The sequence below is a fragment of the Lepidothrix coronata genome, unplaced genomic scaffold, assembly GCF_001604755.1.
Source record: "Lepidothrix coronata isolate B3197 unplaced genomic scaffold, Lepidothrix_coronata-1.0 Scaffold130, whole genome shotgun sequence".
Classification (NCBI taxonomy): Eukaryota; Metazoa; Chordata; class Aves; order Passeriformes; family Pipridae; genus Lepidothrix; species Lepidothrix coronata.
Genome location: NW_016690310.1, coordinates 151,249 through 171,725, shown reverse-complemented (window position 1 = coordinate 171,725; position 20,477 = coordinate 151,249). Strand labels below are relative to the sequence as shown.

General features: G+C 38.5%; 1 protein-coding gene across 1 annotated transcript; it reads left to right on the top strand.

Moving 5' to 3' along the window:
• Window positions 1–3,785: 3,785 nt before the first annotated feature.
• Window positions 3,786–19,520, top strand: CAT (catalase). Its single transcript, XM_017826784.1, has 13 exons — window positions 3,786–4,053; window positions 8,130–8,301; window positions 9,230–9,340; window positions 10,627–10,757; window positions 11,405–11,509; window positions 11,930–12,055; window positions 12,502–12,693; window positions 13,567–13,719; window positions 14,519–14,657; window positions 15,987–16,117; window positions 16,623–16,730; window positions 17,330–17,416; window positions 17,836–19,520. The coding sequence occupies exons 1-13, from the start codon at window positions 3,988–3,990 to the stop codon at window positions 17,899–17,901; spliced, it is 1,587 nt and encodes a 528-aa protein (XP_017682273.1). The 5' UTR covers window positions 3,786–3,987; the 3' UTR covers window positions 17,902–19,520.
• The last annotated feature ends 957 nt before the right edge of the window (window positions 19,521–20,477 follow it).

Here is a 20,477-nt window from a genome sequence, read left to right as displayed (position 1 = left end):
AAGCTTCAGAGCTTCTGATTCTAACAACTGGACAAAATATTGCCGTGTTCAGCTGGAAATCTTTTGTTATGCAGAATGAAGCTTTTATGGGCAAAAACATGTTTCAAAACAGATGTTTTATTATTTATTAGGTAAATGCTTCAGATAATGCTGCTAATAATACAGAGGACAAATGCAGGAAAACGTTCCTAACCTTATGGGTGCTCGAACTTGAAAGGGAATCAAATAAAAAGAGCTACATTAACAAAAGAAAATTGTATGTGTATGGTGTGAATTAATTTTAATAATGTAGTTTTATGGAATAAAAACATAAATATCCAGGATGCCAAACACATGTTTAAGTAACTCACCACTTGACAAGTGCTGTATTTCTTATTCTTTTCTTGTTCTTCTTTCACTTACCTCAAGGACTATATTGCAGCTGTCTTTCCAGCACTAAATATGAAACACAACTTCTTGATGATGATCATGAGTACTGTTTATGAAAATCAATAAATTATTGCAAACCATTAACGTAGATTAATTACATTCTGGTTTTGGTAAAAAATACAGAAAAAATTATTTTGCTCTAGGGCTGGTGTATCTATTGGCATTTAGGAACCACAAAGTTTGAAGACATCTAGTTCAAAATCACTGAAGTCACTCTCATGTTTTCAATGTTTTCCACTAGATCTGATAACTGAAAATACAAAATTTAAAAGTCTACATATAGTCAAGTTACTGAATGATAAACTTATCACCATGATGGCTTAAGCTGTAAATTGCTTTCAGACATACCCCACAGAGTACATAGAGATGACCAGTTTATTATTACCTCTCTATCTATCACCACAGACTATGTCCAGCATCTCCCACATGCCACCCAGAGGTTGGAAGGCCTTTAAGAGCATGAAATTCATGTGTCTGTAATTGCAAGTTTGACATATAAAATTATTTTGGGTGTGTATTGTCAGCTTGAAATCAAGACAGACAATACGTTCTGTCTTCTGTATTACAATGGGCTTTAATCTGTTGTTTCTATTCATGTCTCTGGGTTTTTTTCCAAAATATAATAGCAACCTTCTTTTTCTCTCTGTATTTGCCATACTCAATCCTCTGTTGTGTGAGTAAACAGATAAATATTAGTGTATGTTGCTCTTTCAGTGATTTTTCTGGGCCCTGATATTTACACCACATGTGACAGCAAAAGGATGGGTGGAAAAGTCATTTGCAGAGGTTCCTGAGGTGCTGTAAATATCCAAAGGTTGGCTACTGATAAAGGCCAATTACTATTTCAAGTCTTGAGAATAGATTCATTGTATTACTTCACAATTGGAGTACAGGCGGTGCTGAATTTGTTTCACGACTGAAAACATACTCAGTAATATCAATTATATTTTTATTACGTGAGCCTAAACCAGAGTTTTTATGTTTTTCTTTCTGACCTTATTCCTTGTGGCATAGGTAGAAAACGTATCCATGCCTCACCTCTAGATACATAGTTTGGATGCTCAGGAAGATACAAGTTTGAACATATTTAGTGGAAGTGTCAAAAATTAGGTTGCCCAATCCTGTGACCACTGTTCTCATCAATAATCAACTTAATTAAGAAGTAGGCACTCTCTGCCTTGTGCTTCTCTTTTCTGATCTTTTAGAATAAAATAAAGGTTTGGATGCCTGTGTAATTTAATTAGCAAAGCAACAGGCACTGTGGACCTCCTACTCAACTAATTCCCTTGAGTGTAAAACACTGAATTAGGTGTAAGTTTTATTTACAACACAATTGTTTATGTGTGTGTGAGTGACACTGACATTGCAGTTTTGTGTTTAAACTCACTTTAAATACAGAAAACAAAACACAAATGAAAAGCACCATGACTTTTAATCTTCCAAAATCTTAATTAAGGGTGAAGTGTGGTTTGGATTATGCCTCAGAAAGTCATGCAGCAACACAGAACCAGTCTCCCCAGGTAAATAAAGATGATTAATTCAGAATTGTTAATGGTTTGTTTACTTAACACATGTATAACAGGAGGCTCACACAGGCAAATAAGACGCCGCAGGAAACAAATATCAAGATAGAAGGGCGGAAAAAAGGAAATAAATGAAGATACCATAGCAAGAAACCAGTGGGATTCAAACCAGTATTCACTGCTTTCTTGACTAAAAAGGTAAAAAATTAGATCAAGGTGAGAGATAAAAGTATTTGTGTCAGGCTTAGCTTTATATGACCTTTCTTATGAAACACAGTCACTTGGTTTTAGTTAAGCTGAAGTGCAAACACTGTTTGCAATACATGCCATTGATGTTGCCACCTGCTCTCCCTTGGGTTTTATTTTGGCTTTTGCATATTTCCTTGGTCAATATTTAATCTCTTCTTGTTTGTTTTTTTATGCAAACATACACGTACATATATACACTTATATCTTTTTCTCTAGCATATAATAAGAAGGGTTGATGGGAGAGGAAAGAAGTAGTTTTTACAAGTTACTCTTATTTTGAAACAGATTTGTGACCAGCAAGGTTATCTACACACCTTGACCAGCAACGTTAAACTTTAAAGGAAAAGCAAACAATAGCTTTTCATGAAAATGTCCACATTTTCCTCATGTTGCTGATTAAGTAAACTGAAATATCAATCACTGATTCAAAAAAAAATCATGTGTGTGCAATCCTAGTAGTAAATATAGGTGGCATAGTCTGATGATGTATATTTTGTATAGAAATATCAGAAACATAGGTGATCTTCCTTGCTCTTTTTTATTATGTTGGTTATCATGTTAAGGAAAAAAAGATTATGAGACTCAGAGACATGAAAGAAATGTACCAAATAAGGCTGAAGCAGAAAAAAGGGAGTTTTCTGTTCTTAATTCTGAGGAAAATTAATGATATTCCCTGTGTAGTACAGACAGAGGTTTAACCCTCTAATTCTCAATAACATATACTAGATAAAGCAACTGTCAGATTGAAATAATGAGCTAGACAACTCTTTGTGTCTGTTAAGAGAAAAGAATGCAAACATAATCTCGTAGATAAGCAGTTTAAGATAGAATATTCATGTTGCTCAAATGTTTTACCTCAGAATTAGGAAAAACAACCAGCTGTTAACCACTTTTATCAGCTGTGGTATATGAATTAGGCACAAAGCCAGATCTCCTTCAGTGTTACCAGTGCCTAATGGGAGAACAGTATTTATCTCATGATTCGTAAGCATAACTACATTATTAATTCAAAAGTGGGGTTTTTTTAAGGGTATACATTCAGAGCTCTAAAGAAATACTCTTTACTATTGGGCGCATACGATTATTACCAATGTTAATGTATGACCTGTACCTCGTTTAAGGTACAAGAGCGAGCCTTTATATAGCTACACATTTATATAGTTTATATAGTTATATTTGGTCACTTTGATTTTGCAGTTTACAAACATCTTTTTCCTGCCGAAACCAAGCCTGCCTCTGAAACTCCGTAAGCAAGTGCAGCCTTCACAGCGCCCTGAGCCTGTAATTTCTTAACAACACCTCCACCCTCAGCGGCTGTAGAAAGCTCCGGCATCTCAAAATTTAAATCAGAGCCGAAAAAAAGTACTTTCACAGCTCCGTATTAGTTAATTACACTGCAACAAGGGAACGCCGCGGCCCCACCGCCCTCTCGGGGCGAGGCGGCGGGCGGTGCCTCACAGGGCCTGATTGACGTGCCTGTTGGCCAATCACAGGTCGATCTGGCAGGCTAGCGGCGATTCTATTGGCTGAGGGGGTAGCGGAGGGCGGGCGCAGTGCCGGGGGTAGAAGCCGTGCGCGGGGTGCCTCCCGCTACCCGCTGGTGCTGCGGGTCCCCGAGGGGTGACACTGTGACACGGTGACAGGGCGGTGACAAGGCGACAGAGCGACCTCTCCGGCGCTGCCTCCTCGCTGGGAGCGAGCGCAACCCCTCTGCTCCTGCTTTCCCGCAGCTCCCGCTTCCCTCCTCGCCGCCCTTCCTGCCTCGGGGGTCTCCCGCGATCGCAAAATGGCCGACGGGCGGGACGACGCCGCGGACCAGCTGAAGCAGTGGAAGAGCCACCGGGGCTCGCAGGTATTCGCCGGCACAGTCCGTTCCTCGCATCCCCGGGGGGAGCGGGCGAGTCCTGGAGCCGGAGGGTGCAGAGCCAGAGGCGTTCCGGGGGATGAGGGGCTCGCTGTGCGCGGGTGTCCCGGGACACCGCCGGCGGGCGAGGCGCCCTCGCCCCGTGCCGCCCTCGCCCCCACAGGCTGGGGCCGTGCCCGGGAACAGCAGGCGCACGGAGGGCGGGGGAGCTGCCAGCTGGCCCCGAGCGATAAGGGCGGTCAGCGCTGCCTGGCCCCGGCATATTCCTTAGGCAGTAGTGGGGCTGCTCTGCGCCCAGGCCGGCAGGTCCTTGGGCAGAGATATTGTTAATTTTTCTCGTCTCAAGTCAGATGCTTGCATTTCAGTTTGCTGTCACATTGGTAGAACCTAGTGAAATTGTAACCAGGGAATAACATAACAGATAAAGTGTGTTCAGCGGTATGTGGGGACTTGCTGACCAGGTTGAAGTGAATTTTTTAGGAAGGAGTTCTTCCCTGAGAGGGTGGTGAGTCACTGGCACAGGTTGCCCAGAGAAGCTGTGGCTGCCCCATCCCTGGAAGTGTCCAAGGTTGGACGGCTCTTGACCAGCAACCTGGGATAGTGGAAGGTGTCACTGCCCATTACAGGGGATTGGAAGTAAAGGGTCCTTTCCAACCCATACCATTCTGGGTTTCTGTGATTCTGTGTAGTGAATTGACTGAAATCATAAGAGCATGTAACCAACAGCATGGCACTCAGCCTTCTGAAGATATAGAATATTTCCAAAATATTTGGGTAAACGTATAAATGCTGCAAGACTTGATTTCCCTCATTCTTCATCAAATCACTGTGACAGTTTCTGTGTGTATTTTCTGACAGAAGTGTGTACATTCCATTAAATACTCCTGCTGGTTTTACTAAGCAGAAATCTTACAAGATGGAAGTGGATGCCTCAGTTCCTGCTGGCTATATCTATTAAGTCATCTTAATATTATTTTATTCTTCTCACTTCTAAAAGGTGCTGTGTGAGAACTACCTGCTGAATTGTGACTTCATCAAGCCCCAGTGTGTGTCATGATGGCTCCTTTTTATCCATGAGTAATACTTTTTGTAAGGATGTCGGCTTTTCTGTAACATAGCAGCATTTGAAAACAGGCCAAGGTTAATTTGAAGGTTTGGGAGGCAACCCATAGTCCGTGTTGCATAAGGAGTCATGAGACTTTAAGATAGAAAGTAGGGAGGACTTATTAGAATTTTAAAGTGAGTTGTATAAGGTACAAAGTATCAGTAATGCCTGGAAGTGTGTACTTTGATGTGTGGTGTTTACAACAGCCGTGACTAAAATTCTTCTGGCTTTGTTTCCCTTCTTTCTGTCATGGCAGGTTGGTGCTGTAATGAAATACAAATGCAGATTCATGAGTTCTTGTCGTTTAAGGTTTGGACTGTATGCAGCTCCCAACCATATGAAAATACAGGCATCAAACAAGCTCAAGCCCAAAAGTAGTGTGAGAATTCTTCTTACAACTACTGTGTGGTTCTTTTCCTCTCCCTTCACACTGATAGAACTTATTTTGTGTGCTCCACAGGTTATCCTGAAACCAAAGTGGATATATCCAACCATTACAAAAGTAAATATTTTTAAATTCTAATGAGAATGGTAGAAAGGACCTTTCAGAAAGTCTACTTGCATAAACAAAAGAGACTGTACAGCCACAAAGCTGTTAATTTTTTTATAGTCTTAGTTTCAACAAGCTGTGGTTTTAGCAACTACTTCTAGTAGTCCTAAATGTGATCATTAGAGATGAAGTGGGTTTTAGACCTGTTGAGCTGGGAAGGGCTGCGTTACCTCTACAAACCTTCACTCTTTGTGGCATGGCTTACAACTAATATTCAAAGGTTTTTTCTACCCTTAAGATAATCTCACAGATATTTTAAAGGCATAGGTGAATCAAAAAGTCTCTTTAAGACTAAGGATACATTTCCTCCTCCATTCTGTCTTTTACCAAGCTGTTGCAAGGTCTTTGCAGAGGAAAAGGTCATAGATGTAGTATATGCATTATAGTTCTGCCTCTGTGTGTTTAAACCTACTGGGCTGCTTAGAATTGATGAAGAATTCTGAGGTAACCAGAGCTCTTAATTCCACATAATTTTTCTATGTTTCTCTGTGGACTGAGTGAAACTTGGTTGATGCTTCAAGATGACATACTCTTGCATATTTCCATTGACAAACCGTAGATAATGTTTTGATTTAAGCAGATTTTGCTTTGACTTACGATACTTTAAATACAGGAAAGTTCCCATTTCAGCTTTAAGTTTCTGAGCATCATGTGCCTGTTTGTTATACATTGTCTTTTTAAATGTTTGTGCACATTTCAGTGTAGGTGAGAATTCCAGGCATCCTGAAGGAATTGAATTTATGCTTATGTCTTTATGCTAATGAAGTGGTGAATGAAGAATAAAGAACTTGGATATTTTGGGAATGCAAGCTAGCTGAAGGAGTGTGTGTTGCATATTAGCAAGAACACAGTGGAAATGCAGTTATCCTGTCAAATGTCTTTTATGTGGTTATTCAGGTACCTGAGCTAAACAAAGTGTCTGTAACTCCCTGTATTCTCTGCCTCATCCGGAGCTCTGGGCGTGGATGTGAATAATTGTTCTTTCCCTGCCTTTGGGGATTGCCTCTTGGGGAAAAAAGAAGTCTTCCATCAGAATTTTGTCTGTTTACCATAATTAAACCCTTTAAAGCAGAACTTCCCTTGTCAGTGTGAAAATTGGAACCCCCTAAGTAGCTGATAGAAAAGTGAAGGCTTTTTTCCTCAAGAGTTGCTTTTTCCTTCTCTTCACCATCCCTTTTCATCTGTAGAACTTTAAAAGAAGGAGAACTAGTTATGAGGGGCTGAGTGAGTTTATGCTGGTGTGTCCTGTGGTCCAGGTAGGGTGGTGTGGATAGAGAGCCCATATGGATTTGTCGCAGTTTAGTGCAACATGTGACTGGGTTTAGTGTTAATCTGTGACTTGGGTATTTGAGCTCACGCCGTTGCAAACTTTATTTTCTTTTCTTTGTACTAACTTCTGTTCTTCTGAGTCCTTTATATGCACTGCCCTGGCTCCTGACAACAAATGTACTCCAGGATGAACTGGCACCTGTGACCATCAGGTCTCTGGAGCTGATGGACCTTTCTTGCTATGTTTTCTGCAGTACCCAGTAATATAGGAGTATTGCCTTAGAGGATTAATTGTTTGACCCCATATCTGATGCAGAGAAAGTCCTTTCCACTGGGATTTTTTATGAGAAAATAGGAGTACGCTCAATTGCGGTACTACAGAGTTCCAGCAGGTGTTTCTTGAAGTTTCTTGGAGATTTTTTTAGTTACAGGATCATTCTTGCTGCTGCTCTAAGTAGCCTATAAAAACTTAAACTCTTAAGTTAAGGTGTGAAAGGGAGAGGAAAAGGATGAGTGTGGGTTATCTTGGGCAGTTTCTTTATAGACAATAACAATGTTAGAGAAAAAATAAAAGCTATGATTGCTGTCATTTTGACAGGACATTTCCTGGCAGTAGGGCTTGTGTTGATCTTGGTTCTTCCATGGTTCAGGAGTCAGAATGATGATTCCTCAGGTGTTCCTGTTATTTTCCATAGCTCTTCCACACCAATAGTAATCACAGATACCCCCTTTTATTCCTTATGCTGTGTGACTGTAGCTCTTTCCTTATGCCTCTGTCCCTGTACTGACATTACCTCCTCCTTCCTTTCCTTTCTTCTTTATTACTTTCCAGCAGCTTTTTTAGCTTTCTCTTCGCATCCCAAATTTTTCTTGAAGCAAGATTAATAGTCTCAACAAGTGATATTTCTGAACCATGGAAAACATTCTTGGATTATACATGACTTGGACTCTTGTTCTTAAATAGCCTCAGACACAGCACTGGGATGTAGTTGACACATGTAGTTTCTGTAACTACTTCCAGAAACTTAAGTCATTTTGTCATGTACTTGTTCGTGTGACATGTAATGGTTGAACAGTCTGCACATTGTGTGATTTAAACACAGAGGGCTGAGTGTGATATTGACTGTCCCCTGCTTTCAGAAACCAGATGCCTTGACCACTGGTGCTGGGAACCCCATAGCGGATAAGCTGAATATTCTGACGGTGGGGCCACGTGGACCTCTTCTTGTCCAAGATGTTGTTTTCACTGATGAGATGGCTCATTTTGACAGAGAGAGGATTCCTGAAAGAGTTGTGCATGCAAAAGGGGCAGGTATGTTTAAACCTACGTATTTTCTTTGTGTAGAATTAGAGTTAAAAGCTTTGCAGGTAACACGTAGATTGTGACAATAAATTGCATTATGTTTTCTATAATTTAGTGTTATCAGTTATAATAAATCTATATGAACAACAGTGCTAGGGCCTGGTTTAAAAAAATCTCAGTGCCAAAACTTGAAGCACTGAAAAATTGTTTAAAAAAATTAGGTAGAAAAAAATGTAGTTGTTTGATTTTTACTGCATTTTCTGCAATCTCTGCTTCCTCTGCTTGTTCTTCCATAGTATCCCATTCCTCATTGAAGGGGAAACCTATCATCTCTATTTTAATGTTTGCTTTCATGTTATTTAATAGAGAATCTTGGCTTTGTCTTCCAATGTATCTGTCTGCCAAAGCAAGCTGATGATATAATATTTAATTTAAACCCCTAAATAATTAAAAAATTTATTATTAATCTTAGAGGGGTAGAACTATCACCTCTGATTTTTGTTATGTGTTGCCCTAGAAGGAGCAGCATATGAATTTATAACATGAATGTACATGGGAAAAGTTGCTCTGTGGGAGTGGAGAAAGTTTTGTTGCTTCATCCAGCTTGCAAGTGGACCAAAAATTCTGCAACACATAGCAGGATTAAAGAAATAATAAAGACAAATACACAGATCATGGCAGAAGAGCATCTTCTGTGCTGCTACTGGGAGCTGTTAACAATCAGTTAAGGAGCAGAGAGGGAGCACTGTGCAAATAGAGTGTTAAACAAGTTTCATTTTGTGAAAATAAATGGAGTGCTTAGTGCATGGAAATGAACTGTGTTTAAACTGCTGTATGTTTGCTTTTGGCTTGAAGTTGTATGTTGGACCACAGTAGAATAACAGATGAGTGGAACGAAGGTACCTAGAGCTGATCTTTTGGAATTCCTGTTCTTCAGGAGCCTTTGGCTATTTTGAAGTCACTCATGATATCACCCAGTATTGCAAGGCAAAAGTGTTTGAGCACGTTGGGAAAAGAACTCCTCTTGCTATTCGATTCTCCACTGTTGGTAAGACTTTAAAATTACTGTGTACCCTCTCCTATGTGTGCCTTGGTTCCCGTGAGAGCAGTGTGGAGCACTTAAAGTAGTTTCAAACGCTTTTTGCCAACCCAGTTCTCCTCTGAATTTAAATTAATTTAAATTAATTAATTAAATGAATCGTGTGTAAGACCTTCAGCACCTTCTGCCTCTTTCTGTCAGAGCTCTCAGGAGATGCTTTTCTGACTGAAATGCGAGAGGGAGGGTGACCTGCACTGTGTTTTTTCTAACAGAAAATCTGCTTTGTTTCTGGTTGGATCATAATCAACACTTGCACACTGCAGCTTAACACTTGGAAGTTAAATACATGTAATCTCTTATGCCCTGGGAATGTTTCGGGGATGAATGATGTAACCTAAATACTGGGCAAAGGAAAAGAAACCATCTTCCAGAAATAAACTCCGATTTTTTTAAAGAGTTGAATATGTAAACTAGCAAAATCTTAAATGCTATAAGTTAAAACATGCCTTTTGATCAATATCTTGTCTGATAGAAAAAAAATTATAATTCATAATGTGTATGTTACTACTTTATCTATATTTAAAAGAAATCCTAATGAGGATTTGGTTCTGGAAGTATTGGAGAGAAAAAAGTAGTCCAAGAAGGCTGTGTCAGCAAAAATTAAGGGGTCCTGATAGAGAGTAAAGACATGGAGCTCTTCCCCTTCCCTCTGTTTGAACACGTTCTGTAGAATACAGTTTTTATAATGAGAGGATGAGTGTCCTGCTTATTTCATCAGGATGTTCTGAACACTTCTGGAACACTTCTGCTCAGCTGTTGTGCTTGGCACTTCTGCCCTGGTAGAATTTACCCATTGAAAATTCTGTCCTGGATGAAGCAGGAGGAATTTAAAGGATTACAATCCTTCCATAATATTTTATTAGGCACGCTGGTTAGATTGCTACCTTCTACATGAGAGCTTTAACACTGGGATTTGATGCACAGAAACAAATGTGCCTTTAGATGATTCAGCCTTATAATCTGATGATGTCTCTGTTAGTGATAATGCAGATTCCACTCTTAATTGGTTCATGTGGGTATACTTGTTTTTCTTTCTTTTAACTTTAATGTTCGGGTGGGTTTCTGTTCACATTTTGAAGTACTGTTAAAAATATGCCTAAAATTCCTTGGTATAGAAAAGACTTCAATGCCCTTTTAGGATATTATGGCCTAATTTTAAGTTATATGGGGTTTTGCTTACAATTTGTATGCATTTCCCCTCCTGAGACTTCTGTATGTCCATGTGTTTCTTCAAGCTGGAGAAGCTGGGTCAGCTGATACAGTTCGTGACCCTCGAGGCTTTGCAATGAAATTCTACACAGAAGATGGGAATTGGGATCTTGTGGGAAATAATACTCCCATCTTCTTTATTCGGGATGCAATCCTGGTAAGCACCAGGGATGAGGGTACTTTGGGAAAGACTCCAAAAGTTCATTCACATCTTATTCTTGTCTCACTGAGAAGTAAAACCTGTTAAACTTTGTTACATTCTCTGAACATTTTTGACTTGAAAAGATGTTACTAAAAAAAAAGTGAATTTGAGAACTAATGGTTGATTACTTATGTGATTTCATACTTTTCACTCTAAATTTTCACTTTAAAAGCTTCTTGCAAATTCTTTGTATTAAGTCTGATTTTTTTGGTCTTTTAGTAAGCTTAATAGCTCTTTGTAAGATGGTTTCTAGTGTCTTTGCATTTGTTTATAAGTCAGATCAGATACTCAGTGAAGTTACACAGATTTGAAAAGATTTACCTCTCACCTTATCCATCACAGAATGAAAACAGTCTTTATCTCTGAACAACCTGTTTATCCTAATTCTAAATGCTTGGCTTTACCCTAATTTTACTGGTCTGTGAATGAATTGGTTGCAGGAGGGACGTGACAGTAGAAGATTTTTCAGTTATCTTACAACTTTGTCTCAGTTTTCAATATGCTGTTCTTTCATTGTGACACATATTGAAAAATTGTTTGTCTTGTTCTTGATCTCGTATAATTTCTTTTTTTTTTTCCTTCTCCACTTCTGGACAAACTAGTTTCCATCCTTTATCCATAGCCAAAAGAGGAACCCTCAGACTCATTTGAAGGATCCAGACATGGTGTGGGACTTCTGGAGTCTTCGCCCTGAGTCTTTGCATCAAGTGAGCTTCTCCTTTGACTTTATATAGTAAAATCATGCTATGAAGCATGTTTTTAACTATCTCTTCTCCATGTTTGATCTAGAAGTCTATGTAGTCTTAGTTATATTTGTAATTTAATTTATCCATGCTTACCTGTTCCGTGCTTATGGGGAAGATCATAACACTACCACGAGGTTTATGCCTACTTCTTGTGCGCATAAAACTTCACATAGGTTTAATTCCCAGTTTTCCTTTGTGCAAAACCAAAGCAGTTTTTTCATTAGCACTCTTAAAACTTAAACTGGAAATTCCTCATGGAATTCCTAACATTAACATAGCTTCTAGTGATACAGATTAATGCAATAAACAAACTTAGTCTTGAATGATCACTTTATCTTTGATCTGATGAGCCCTTTAATATTGTTTCATCCTTCACTTTAGGTGTCTTTCCTGTTCAGTGATCGTGGAATTCCCGATGGTTATCGCCACATGAATGGATATGGATCACATACTTTTAAACTGGTTAATGCTGAGGGAAGAGCAGTTTATTGCAAATTCCATGCCAAGGTATTGATCTTTTTTTTTCCATTTATGTATTAGAGCTATACACCATGTTGGATTAAAACCATAAAAGTGTTCAGTGACTTTTCAAGTTTAAATCAGAGACAACTTTTTAGTGCTTGGACTCAAAGGGTGTGTGGTGTCCTTGTTTAATATCAGTAGCATACCTTTAATCAATATAGTGGGTCATTGTTCTTGCTAACACTGCAGTCATTTACTAGACTATAAAGAACTCTTCTTTGGGGAACTGTTTCTTGTTATTGGAGCACTATCGATGAACTGATTTTTATTTGAAAGGCAGCTGTTGAATGTACTGTAAATCTGAACTCAAATTGTTGCAAGTTGGAACATGGACAGTCTCACTCTTGGATTACAAATCTTGTTAAAATTCATTCTGATTAATGATTTCTGTAATACTTTGTAACTGGTGCTGTTGCTTTTATTGCTTTTAGACTGACCAGGGCATCAAAAACCTCTCTGTAGAAGAAGCAGGAAGACTGGCTTCTACTGATCCTGACTATGCCATACGTGATCTTTACAACGCCATTGCCAAGGGGGACTATCCCTCATGGTCTTTCTACATTCAAGTTATGACCTTTGAAGAAGCAGAGAGGTTTCCATTTAATCCTTTTGATGTAACTAAGGTATCTCTGATCCTGTTGTGAATATTCCATTTCAGCTGGTTTAAGAAAGGTCAGGAGATAAACTTGGTTCTGGCACTTGCTACGTTATCTGTAAAAAAAGTGTAACAGTTTCTGTGGAGTAGCACTGTTCTCTTACTAGTTCCTATCAATAAAGTTAGTCTGGCCTTTTTATTCTTCCCTTCTAGTTTTTAAGTGTACTCTTCATTATATAGCCATGATGAGTCAAATTCTGGAGATGAAATTGCAGTGATGTTATATCTGATGTTACTCTTCCTCAGTGAAATAGGGATAGGGCTTGATTCCAGAACTGGATGCCACTTCAGAATTGTGATCTCAGATCAGAGGGTCACACCCTGAGCTCTGTTGGTCTAATTTTGTCAGACTTCCAATAGCTGTTCCTAGGAATGGCCTGTTGGAAAATCCTCACAAAAACTTGTACTACTCTTTTTTCCCCTCTAATATTGCTCTCCCCAAATGGCTGAAGACTTTTTGAACTTGAAAAAAATGGCTCAAGTGACAAAGACAAGGCCAGTTAAGCTAGTTAAGCATTTTGAAGTAGCTGAAAACAATTGTGCCACCAGTTCCACCTACGAGGTGCATTCCTAGGCAGTTTTTCAAGCCCCTGCGGGTATTTGATTTAAGTACTCAAGAGCTGAGATTATCCTGGGATGATGAAATAAGTTGCATTAATACTCTGTATTAGTTGCAAAAGACTTCTTAAAATAAGACATTTCTCAATGTTTGTTAGCAAAAAAGAAATGCAGGAATGAATTTTCTCAATCAAGGCTTAAATCAGGCAAACGCTGCCTGGCAATTAAGCTAGATAATACTATAATAATGTTGGTTTTAATGTATGTGTGTTATGTCTTATAGGTTTGGCCACATGGTGACTACCCTCTCCAACCTGTGGGGAAGCTGGTCTTGAACAGGAATCCTGTAAACTACTTTGCAGAGGTGGAACAGATGGCATATGATCCAAGCAACATGCCACCTGGGATTGAACCTAGCCCTGATAAAATGCTGCAGGTAAACTGCAATGTGTATGAAATTTGACCTGGTGAGCATTGTTTGCTTTGCTGTTTATGAAAACAGTCCTATCCCTGTTCGTGTAGCAGCAGTAAACCTGATGGATCAAAAGCAAATGATTTTTTTATTTATTTTTTCTGTGGTGGTGGTTTATTGATCACCATTTGATGTGCTCATGCAGAATTGAAATATAAAGAGAAGAGGACAGAACTAAAGGAAGAGAAAATCTGGACTTTAGAGGGCATCTGCAACAATTACCAAAGTTGTCAGTCTGGGATGGATGAAGCCATGGCAGCAATGCACATTTACTCATGTTTTTACAGTGTTTCTCAGAATTCTAAATTCTTATGAGTAAGAGGTGAACTTTGGTGCTCTAAAATACAGATATAACTAATTCCTGGTACAAACCACAAGACTATTCTTTAGAAGTAGTATCGGATTTCTTACAGCTCACAACATTTGATAAGGCTCGTTGCAGAGTCATCGATGTTTGCATGTTATGGTTTTTCAGATTAAATCCAAATTGTTGTTTCAAATTGTATCTGTGGAAACAGAAGGTATTTTGACAGTTTTAGCTGGATAAACCCTTGAACTATCATGCAGGGGTTTTTTTGCCTCTCTTCACTCCCTCAAACTTCATAGTCAGAATTAGTCTGTTGTCTTGGCATCTGTATGTCACCAGAACCGCTGAAGGTTCAATTCAGTAAATAATGCATTTAAAAATTAGTGAAATAGTGTTCAATGCTTTGGATTGACATGTACCACTGCAGTGATCTCTTTTCTGTTTATGATATTTTAGGGACGTCTGTTTGCATACCCTGACACTCACAGACACCGCCTGGGCCCAAATTATCTCCAGATCCCTGTGAACTGCCCCTTCAGAGCCCGTGTGGCCAATTACCAGAGGGATGGACCAATGACTGTTACTGACAACCAAGGTAGGCATGCAAGTACCTTTCAGTGTAATGACACTTATGCATGGACTGCAGAATTCTTTTCTGTTCACTTCCCGAGCTTCAGAATTCCCAGCCTTCACCACTCCTATTTGTGTATCCAGTCTATCTCTTGTCAGTCTTGTACAAGTTTTGAGAATCAAAACTTCCGGTAAAACAGAAGTTTGGTTGGGTAGATTACAGAATATATTATCTACATGTGTTTTTTTAAGACTCTAAAGAAGCTCATGGATGTTTCTGACACAACTTCAGGCTTGTTTCCAGTAGTTGATATGCTTAAATATAAGTGGTTTTCAGAACGATGTGTGTAACTTCTGCTTTCTAAAAAAAGACTAAATTATTCATTTTGTAAGCAAAGGGGGGGCAGGGGGAATGAAGCTTTTGGTACCTGAAAATTAGAATGTTTGTCATCTTTACATACTTGTTATGATGGGTGTATATCTCTGCTTTTAATCCAGGAAAGGAGACTTCAGATGTTTGGATGCAGGATGGGGAGTTTGTTTAAAAATATAACAACCAAGTGAAGCTTAGATGTCTTTAAAAACTTAACAAAAGGCCTTTAAGAGAAAGGGGGATTGCAGAACACCTGCAGTTAAATTCATTCAGTATTGTTTGTCCCTAGTTATGTTCCTTTAAAGACTTCTAGAAACATGCCTGATAAAGGGGTTTAATTGAAAAAGTTCTAAATTAATTATTTGAAATGAAGAAACATGTCAGAGAAATATTATTACAGAAGTTAATTACTACCTCTTTGTTTCTTCTTCTAGGCAAAATCTAATCTAAAAATAATAGAGGTGGGCTAAATGTCTTTGAGAAATCTGTATTTGAATCTGTTAAATTTAAAAACACTTTCTTATGCTCAGTCCACTTCATTGAACTGCTTTGCTTTTCTGATTTCCAAGAGATTGCGACAGGCAAGAGTGAAAATGAAATGTAACTTTCCCTCTGTTGAGCAGCTCATGGCCTGTCAGTGTTTGCCCAATAGTGACAGTTTTACACCTGAGAGTAAACAAGGATATACTTAAGCTGTGGCTCATGCCAAAATATGTATTCCCTTGGGCTAGGGATTCTGACACCTGCTGAGGGAAGAGAAGGAAATATTTGAAAAACAAGAGCTTGAGAACAACTGCTCTTGGCCAGGAACAGATAATAAGTTCATTTTTATGCAGTTCTGTAAGTTTGTGTTTAAAATACACCCCCTGTATAGGGAAGCTTATGTTCTTCTGAGCAAAGAACATTGTCTTCTGGCTTAATCTGAGAGTGCTGGCATCTGATCGTTTTGGCTTTTGGGGGGTTGTTTTTATTTGTTTTCAGGTGGTGCCCCAAATTATTACCCCAATAGCTTTTCTGGTCCAGAAGATCAACCCCAGCTTAAGGAGAGCCGAACGTTCGTTTCAGGGGACGTGCAGCGCTACAACAGTGCCAATGAGGACAATGTGACTCAGGTGTGGGGCATGGAAGGACAGGATGGGTTTACAGGGCGACTTTAGAGAATATTAATAGTGTCGTGCAGACGTAGCTCCTTTCTGAAGCATCTGGGCTGAGCTGAAGGTCTCCAGACAGCACAGTTCCATGAATAACTGAATTTTTGCTGGCAGGACAATTAGCGAATTGTCCCAGACCTTTGCCATCCATATTTTGGGCATCAATATATAAAAGGCTGCGACGTGACGTCTTGCCAGTAGTATCTGCAGATACACAAACTAGAGTGTGTCATGCTGTGATCCTCAATTCCTGAATTAGATCCTAACAGCAATATTTATTTTCATTAATTCCATAAGCAACAGTTAGTTCAAGTTAGAACCAGAAGGAATTGGTAGCAGGTTTGCCAAAGGAAAACCCTCACAGGTTGGTTGCCTTTTGAGTTTTAAGTATTTTGAGTGTTTTGAGTATTTTCTAACTACTTGCTTTTGGGAATTTCCAAATAACTTTTTTTTTTCCAATGGCAAGGTACGGGAATTCTACCTCAAAGTGCTGAATGAGGCAGAACGCCAAAGGCTCTGTAAAAACATTGCTGAGCACCTGAAGGATGCACAACTCTTCATCCAGAAACGAGCTGTAAGTGGCCTCTTTGGTTTTTAGCCTTGGCTCTTTATTCTGGGTTTTCTTCCAGTCCAGTAATTTTGTCAAAATGGCATCATGCTTATGGAAAAGAAGATCAGGAATTCTCTGAGAAGGCTGGATTTCTTCTTACACAAGAATTCTCAATACAGATGTGCCTATTTACATAATATAGATAACATACAACATGTTAAAATAACCTTTTCCTGGTGGGAAGAATAGGGTAGATATTGAACATTTAGGATGTATTTAGCTTGGTGCTTAAAAAATCAGATAACTGCCAGTGTAATGTTTAGCTCTAAACAAGGAAAAGGCAGTGAGGGCCAGGAAGGGATTGGATCTTTATCCTTCCCAGTGCAATTTGCTTTAAATTGAGAATGAGCTCTAGGTGAGACAGTAGAAATAGTGTTTCAAGATGTTAATATCTCATTTCTGACTGGTCAGAATTAAACTTAGAGAAAAGAGTTTTCATCCTCCTTTTCGTCCTTATGATACAAGTACTGCTTGTAAACTACAGAGCAGAAACATGCTAAAGAATATGTTTGAAATGGAGGAAAAAATTCCCGTTGCCTTTTCTGTTCTGTCTTCCTGTTTAGGTGAAAAACTTCACTGACGTTCATCCTAACTATGGTGCCTGTGTCCAGGCTTTGCTGGACAAGTACAATGCTGAGAGTGGGAAAAAGGTATGGTCATGATTTTTGTAGCTGATTTTTGATTGGCTGTGAATTCTTTTGGCTTCTCTTGTAAATCCAGTGAAGTGAGAAATTGGTTCTGATTCCCATTTGATTTGAAGGCCAGAAGTCAGTGCATGTAGAATTACAAAATAAGGAAACATGACTCTAATAACACTCAATTAAATGTTGATTAACCAATGATGTGCAATTACTTTGTGTCAACTGGGGTTTGTTAGGCTTCTGGAAAATAACTGTATGTGATCTGTGATGTGTTCAGGTTAATTACCCCCTCTTTGTAACGGTAATGAAGCATTTCCACAAGCCTTTCCTGGGCTCAGTGCTTGCTCCAAGGAGCCACAGCATGACTCAAGTACTCATTTTTTCTCTGAAGTTCTCTAATTTTAATGGAAGTGTTGTGTTATTTTTAGGATGTGATTAGGACATACACACAGTCCACATCTCGTATGTCTGTCAAGGAAAGATCCAACTTGTAAAACATCCTGCAGAGATTTGCTTTATGAATTTTGCATCCCTGCAACTGCACAGGAACCAGTTGAACACGTTCATGAATGTAGCAGATCTTGGCCCAAACACGGGAGTGTTCTAAGTTGTGATTTACTGAGCTTCCAAGTGCTTTTATCTGTATTGGAAACCAGGTGACACGAGCTAATGATCCCCTCAATAGTGCCTTTCAACACGAGTGCTTTACTGCTTGATATGGTGTTTTTAAAGGCAATCCATGGTTAGAAATTCTCTTCTAATCAAAATACTGTCTAATTTTGTTGTGTCAAACTTTCCTGGCTAAATCACACAGTAGGATTTCTATTAATAACACTGTGATTGTCCTCATGGATAAACTTGTAATGTTAAAAAATTGATGTTGCTCAATTATTTCTTATAAAATAGTTATCCGTATGTATTTGTAAATGCATCCTTTAAATTTCAGTTTTGGCCTTCCAGAGCTAAAATGTTATGCAGTAGTTTGAGTAAAATGTTGGTATGTCTCATTCCTTATGGTAGAAATGAAGTTAACTACAAAATTTAATCTGAATATAGGTAAATTTTATCCCAATATGTATTTTAAGATAATCTTTGCTTGCTAATGCTTGGTTGGGATATAACTGACATAGGGGACATAGGAAAGGTTATTTTCTTATTCCATACACTGTCCAAGAAATTTGATTCCATCTTAAAGTCCTTTCAGGCACAGGGAGGTAAATTGTTCTTTCTAATCTGTAAGAAATTAAATAGGAAAATATAAATATGCCACCTGTTTGACAGATTAACCTCCAAATGCACAAATATTTTTAACTTGGCTGAATTCAAGCTCAGGGCCTTTCAAAATTATTCCAAATGGTTCCTGAAGTTCTGTTGTTTTACTGCAATAATCTGATATTGCTATTTCTGAATCAAGCCAGAGCTAGTTTTCAGAATAAGACTTTAAAGTGGAATGTTCTTATGAATGTAGGTATCTAGAAAATATGTATAAAGCCTGATTTTAGGCGTGTTTAATGTTACCTAATATAATCAGTGTCCAAGCTAAATACAGAGCATTTCAGAGCCCAGCTACTAACACTTAACTCAGACAAATGTGATAAAAACATCAAATCATGGCAGTTTGGAGGTGATTTTTCAATATTCAGTGCACTTTTGGGTCTGTCTTGAGTTGTATTTTGAATAGCATTATTTCCTGATTTGACATTTAAGTGGGAATTCCCAGAAGTGATGGCAGATAGATAAGAAAAGTACATACTAAGTGCTGTCCCATTAAATTAGAAAACTATTAATTAAAATTAAGTAGAAAGCTACTTTTTCTGCAGCTCAGTGATCTACTAATATATAGTGTTAAATTATCTGGGATAGAGGTGCAGTAAAATAATATGAACTGATAACCTATTGTATTCTGGTATTCCATTGGATTTTTACCTGATCAGGCAGGTGGGAGCTGTGAAAGAGCTACGTGATTAGGTGGGAATATTTCTTGCTGGAACATTGAATCCTAATGAGTTTTGGAAAAGAGTAAACAAGGCCTAATCTTCTTAATTTTGGTTGTATCTGCTAAGTGAATTATATTGTTGTCTTTTGCTTCTGAAATAAACTGAATTTAAAAATCTTTTGGCTACATGTTTTCTGTGAAAATGTCTTCAAATAGTGTGTTTTAATCTAGGAAGTTCATAACTTCATCAGCTTTTTTTGGAGATGGTGCAGAAGCTGTTGAAGTTCTGGGTAATTGGTATCAGTTTCCAAATGTAGTTATTTTGTTCCTAAATCCCTACTTTTTCTTTCCCGGATAAGGAACTGTGTGTCTTGTTGTACATTGCGAAGTATCAGACCATGCCTATAAATTATTAATAAATTCTTCTGTAATTTAGAGTAGTTTAGTAATTAGGCTAAAATTTGGACAGTGTCAAGTTGAAAAAGAAAATCAAGCACCAGGGAATGAGGAACAGAGAGGAAACACCTTGTGCAGTGATGAGGAGACATGGAATGGGCTGGGTAGGTTTTATGTACCTTTTGCAGCTGCCTTTGTTCTGAAAACTCACATTTCAACTACACAGTTGTGCTTAAATGACCTGTGTTATGCTGCTAAACTGGCCATGACAAGTGTCACACAGAAAACTTGGCTTTTTCAGAAGGTGCTGAGAGGGTTGGGCAACACTGGAAGAACAATAATGCTGTTCCTTCAAACAAATGAGACAACAAATCCATTTACAGCTACTTACTGTGAGAATTATAGACTGTTGACATGGCACAATCTCACTTGTGTTTTGATTTTGTGTTTTATTCAATTAAAATCAAACATTCCTTTGACAGGTTGTGTCATTACAATTTTCAGGGATCTATAGAGGAGAATTTCTCAGTGTTTTCTTATTACAGTTTTATTTCAGATGCTTATCTGTAACAGTGGAATTGGTAATGAATTTGAAACTAATGTTTTGGAAATTACAGCTTCTTCAGGAGTTCTTCTCCTTCTCATGGGCCTTTATTCCTAGGTTGTTTTCCCTTTCCCAAAATGTTTGATCTTGAGTATCCAAAAAACCTGAGCAGATTCTCAAATCCCATTTGTTGA

Bases quoted from the DNA above. Each gene is read 5' to 3' on its own strand.
- CAT (XM_017826784.1), top strand. From the start codon at position 3,988: ATGGCCGACGGGCGGGACGACGCCGCGGACCAGCTGAAGCAGTGGAAG. The intron at 11,510-11,929 runs GTGAGCTTCTCC...CCTTCACTTTAG, and splicing joins GCCCTGAGTCTTTGCATCAA to GTGTCTTTCCTGTTCAGTGA. The intron at 13,720-14,518 runs GTAAACTGCAAT...ATGATATTTTAG, and splicing joins GCCCTGATAAAATGCTGCAG to GGACGTCTGTTTGCATACCC.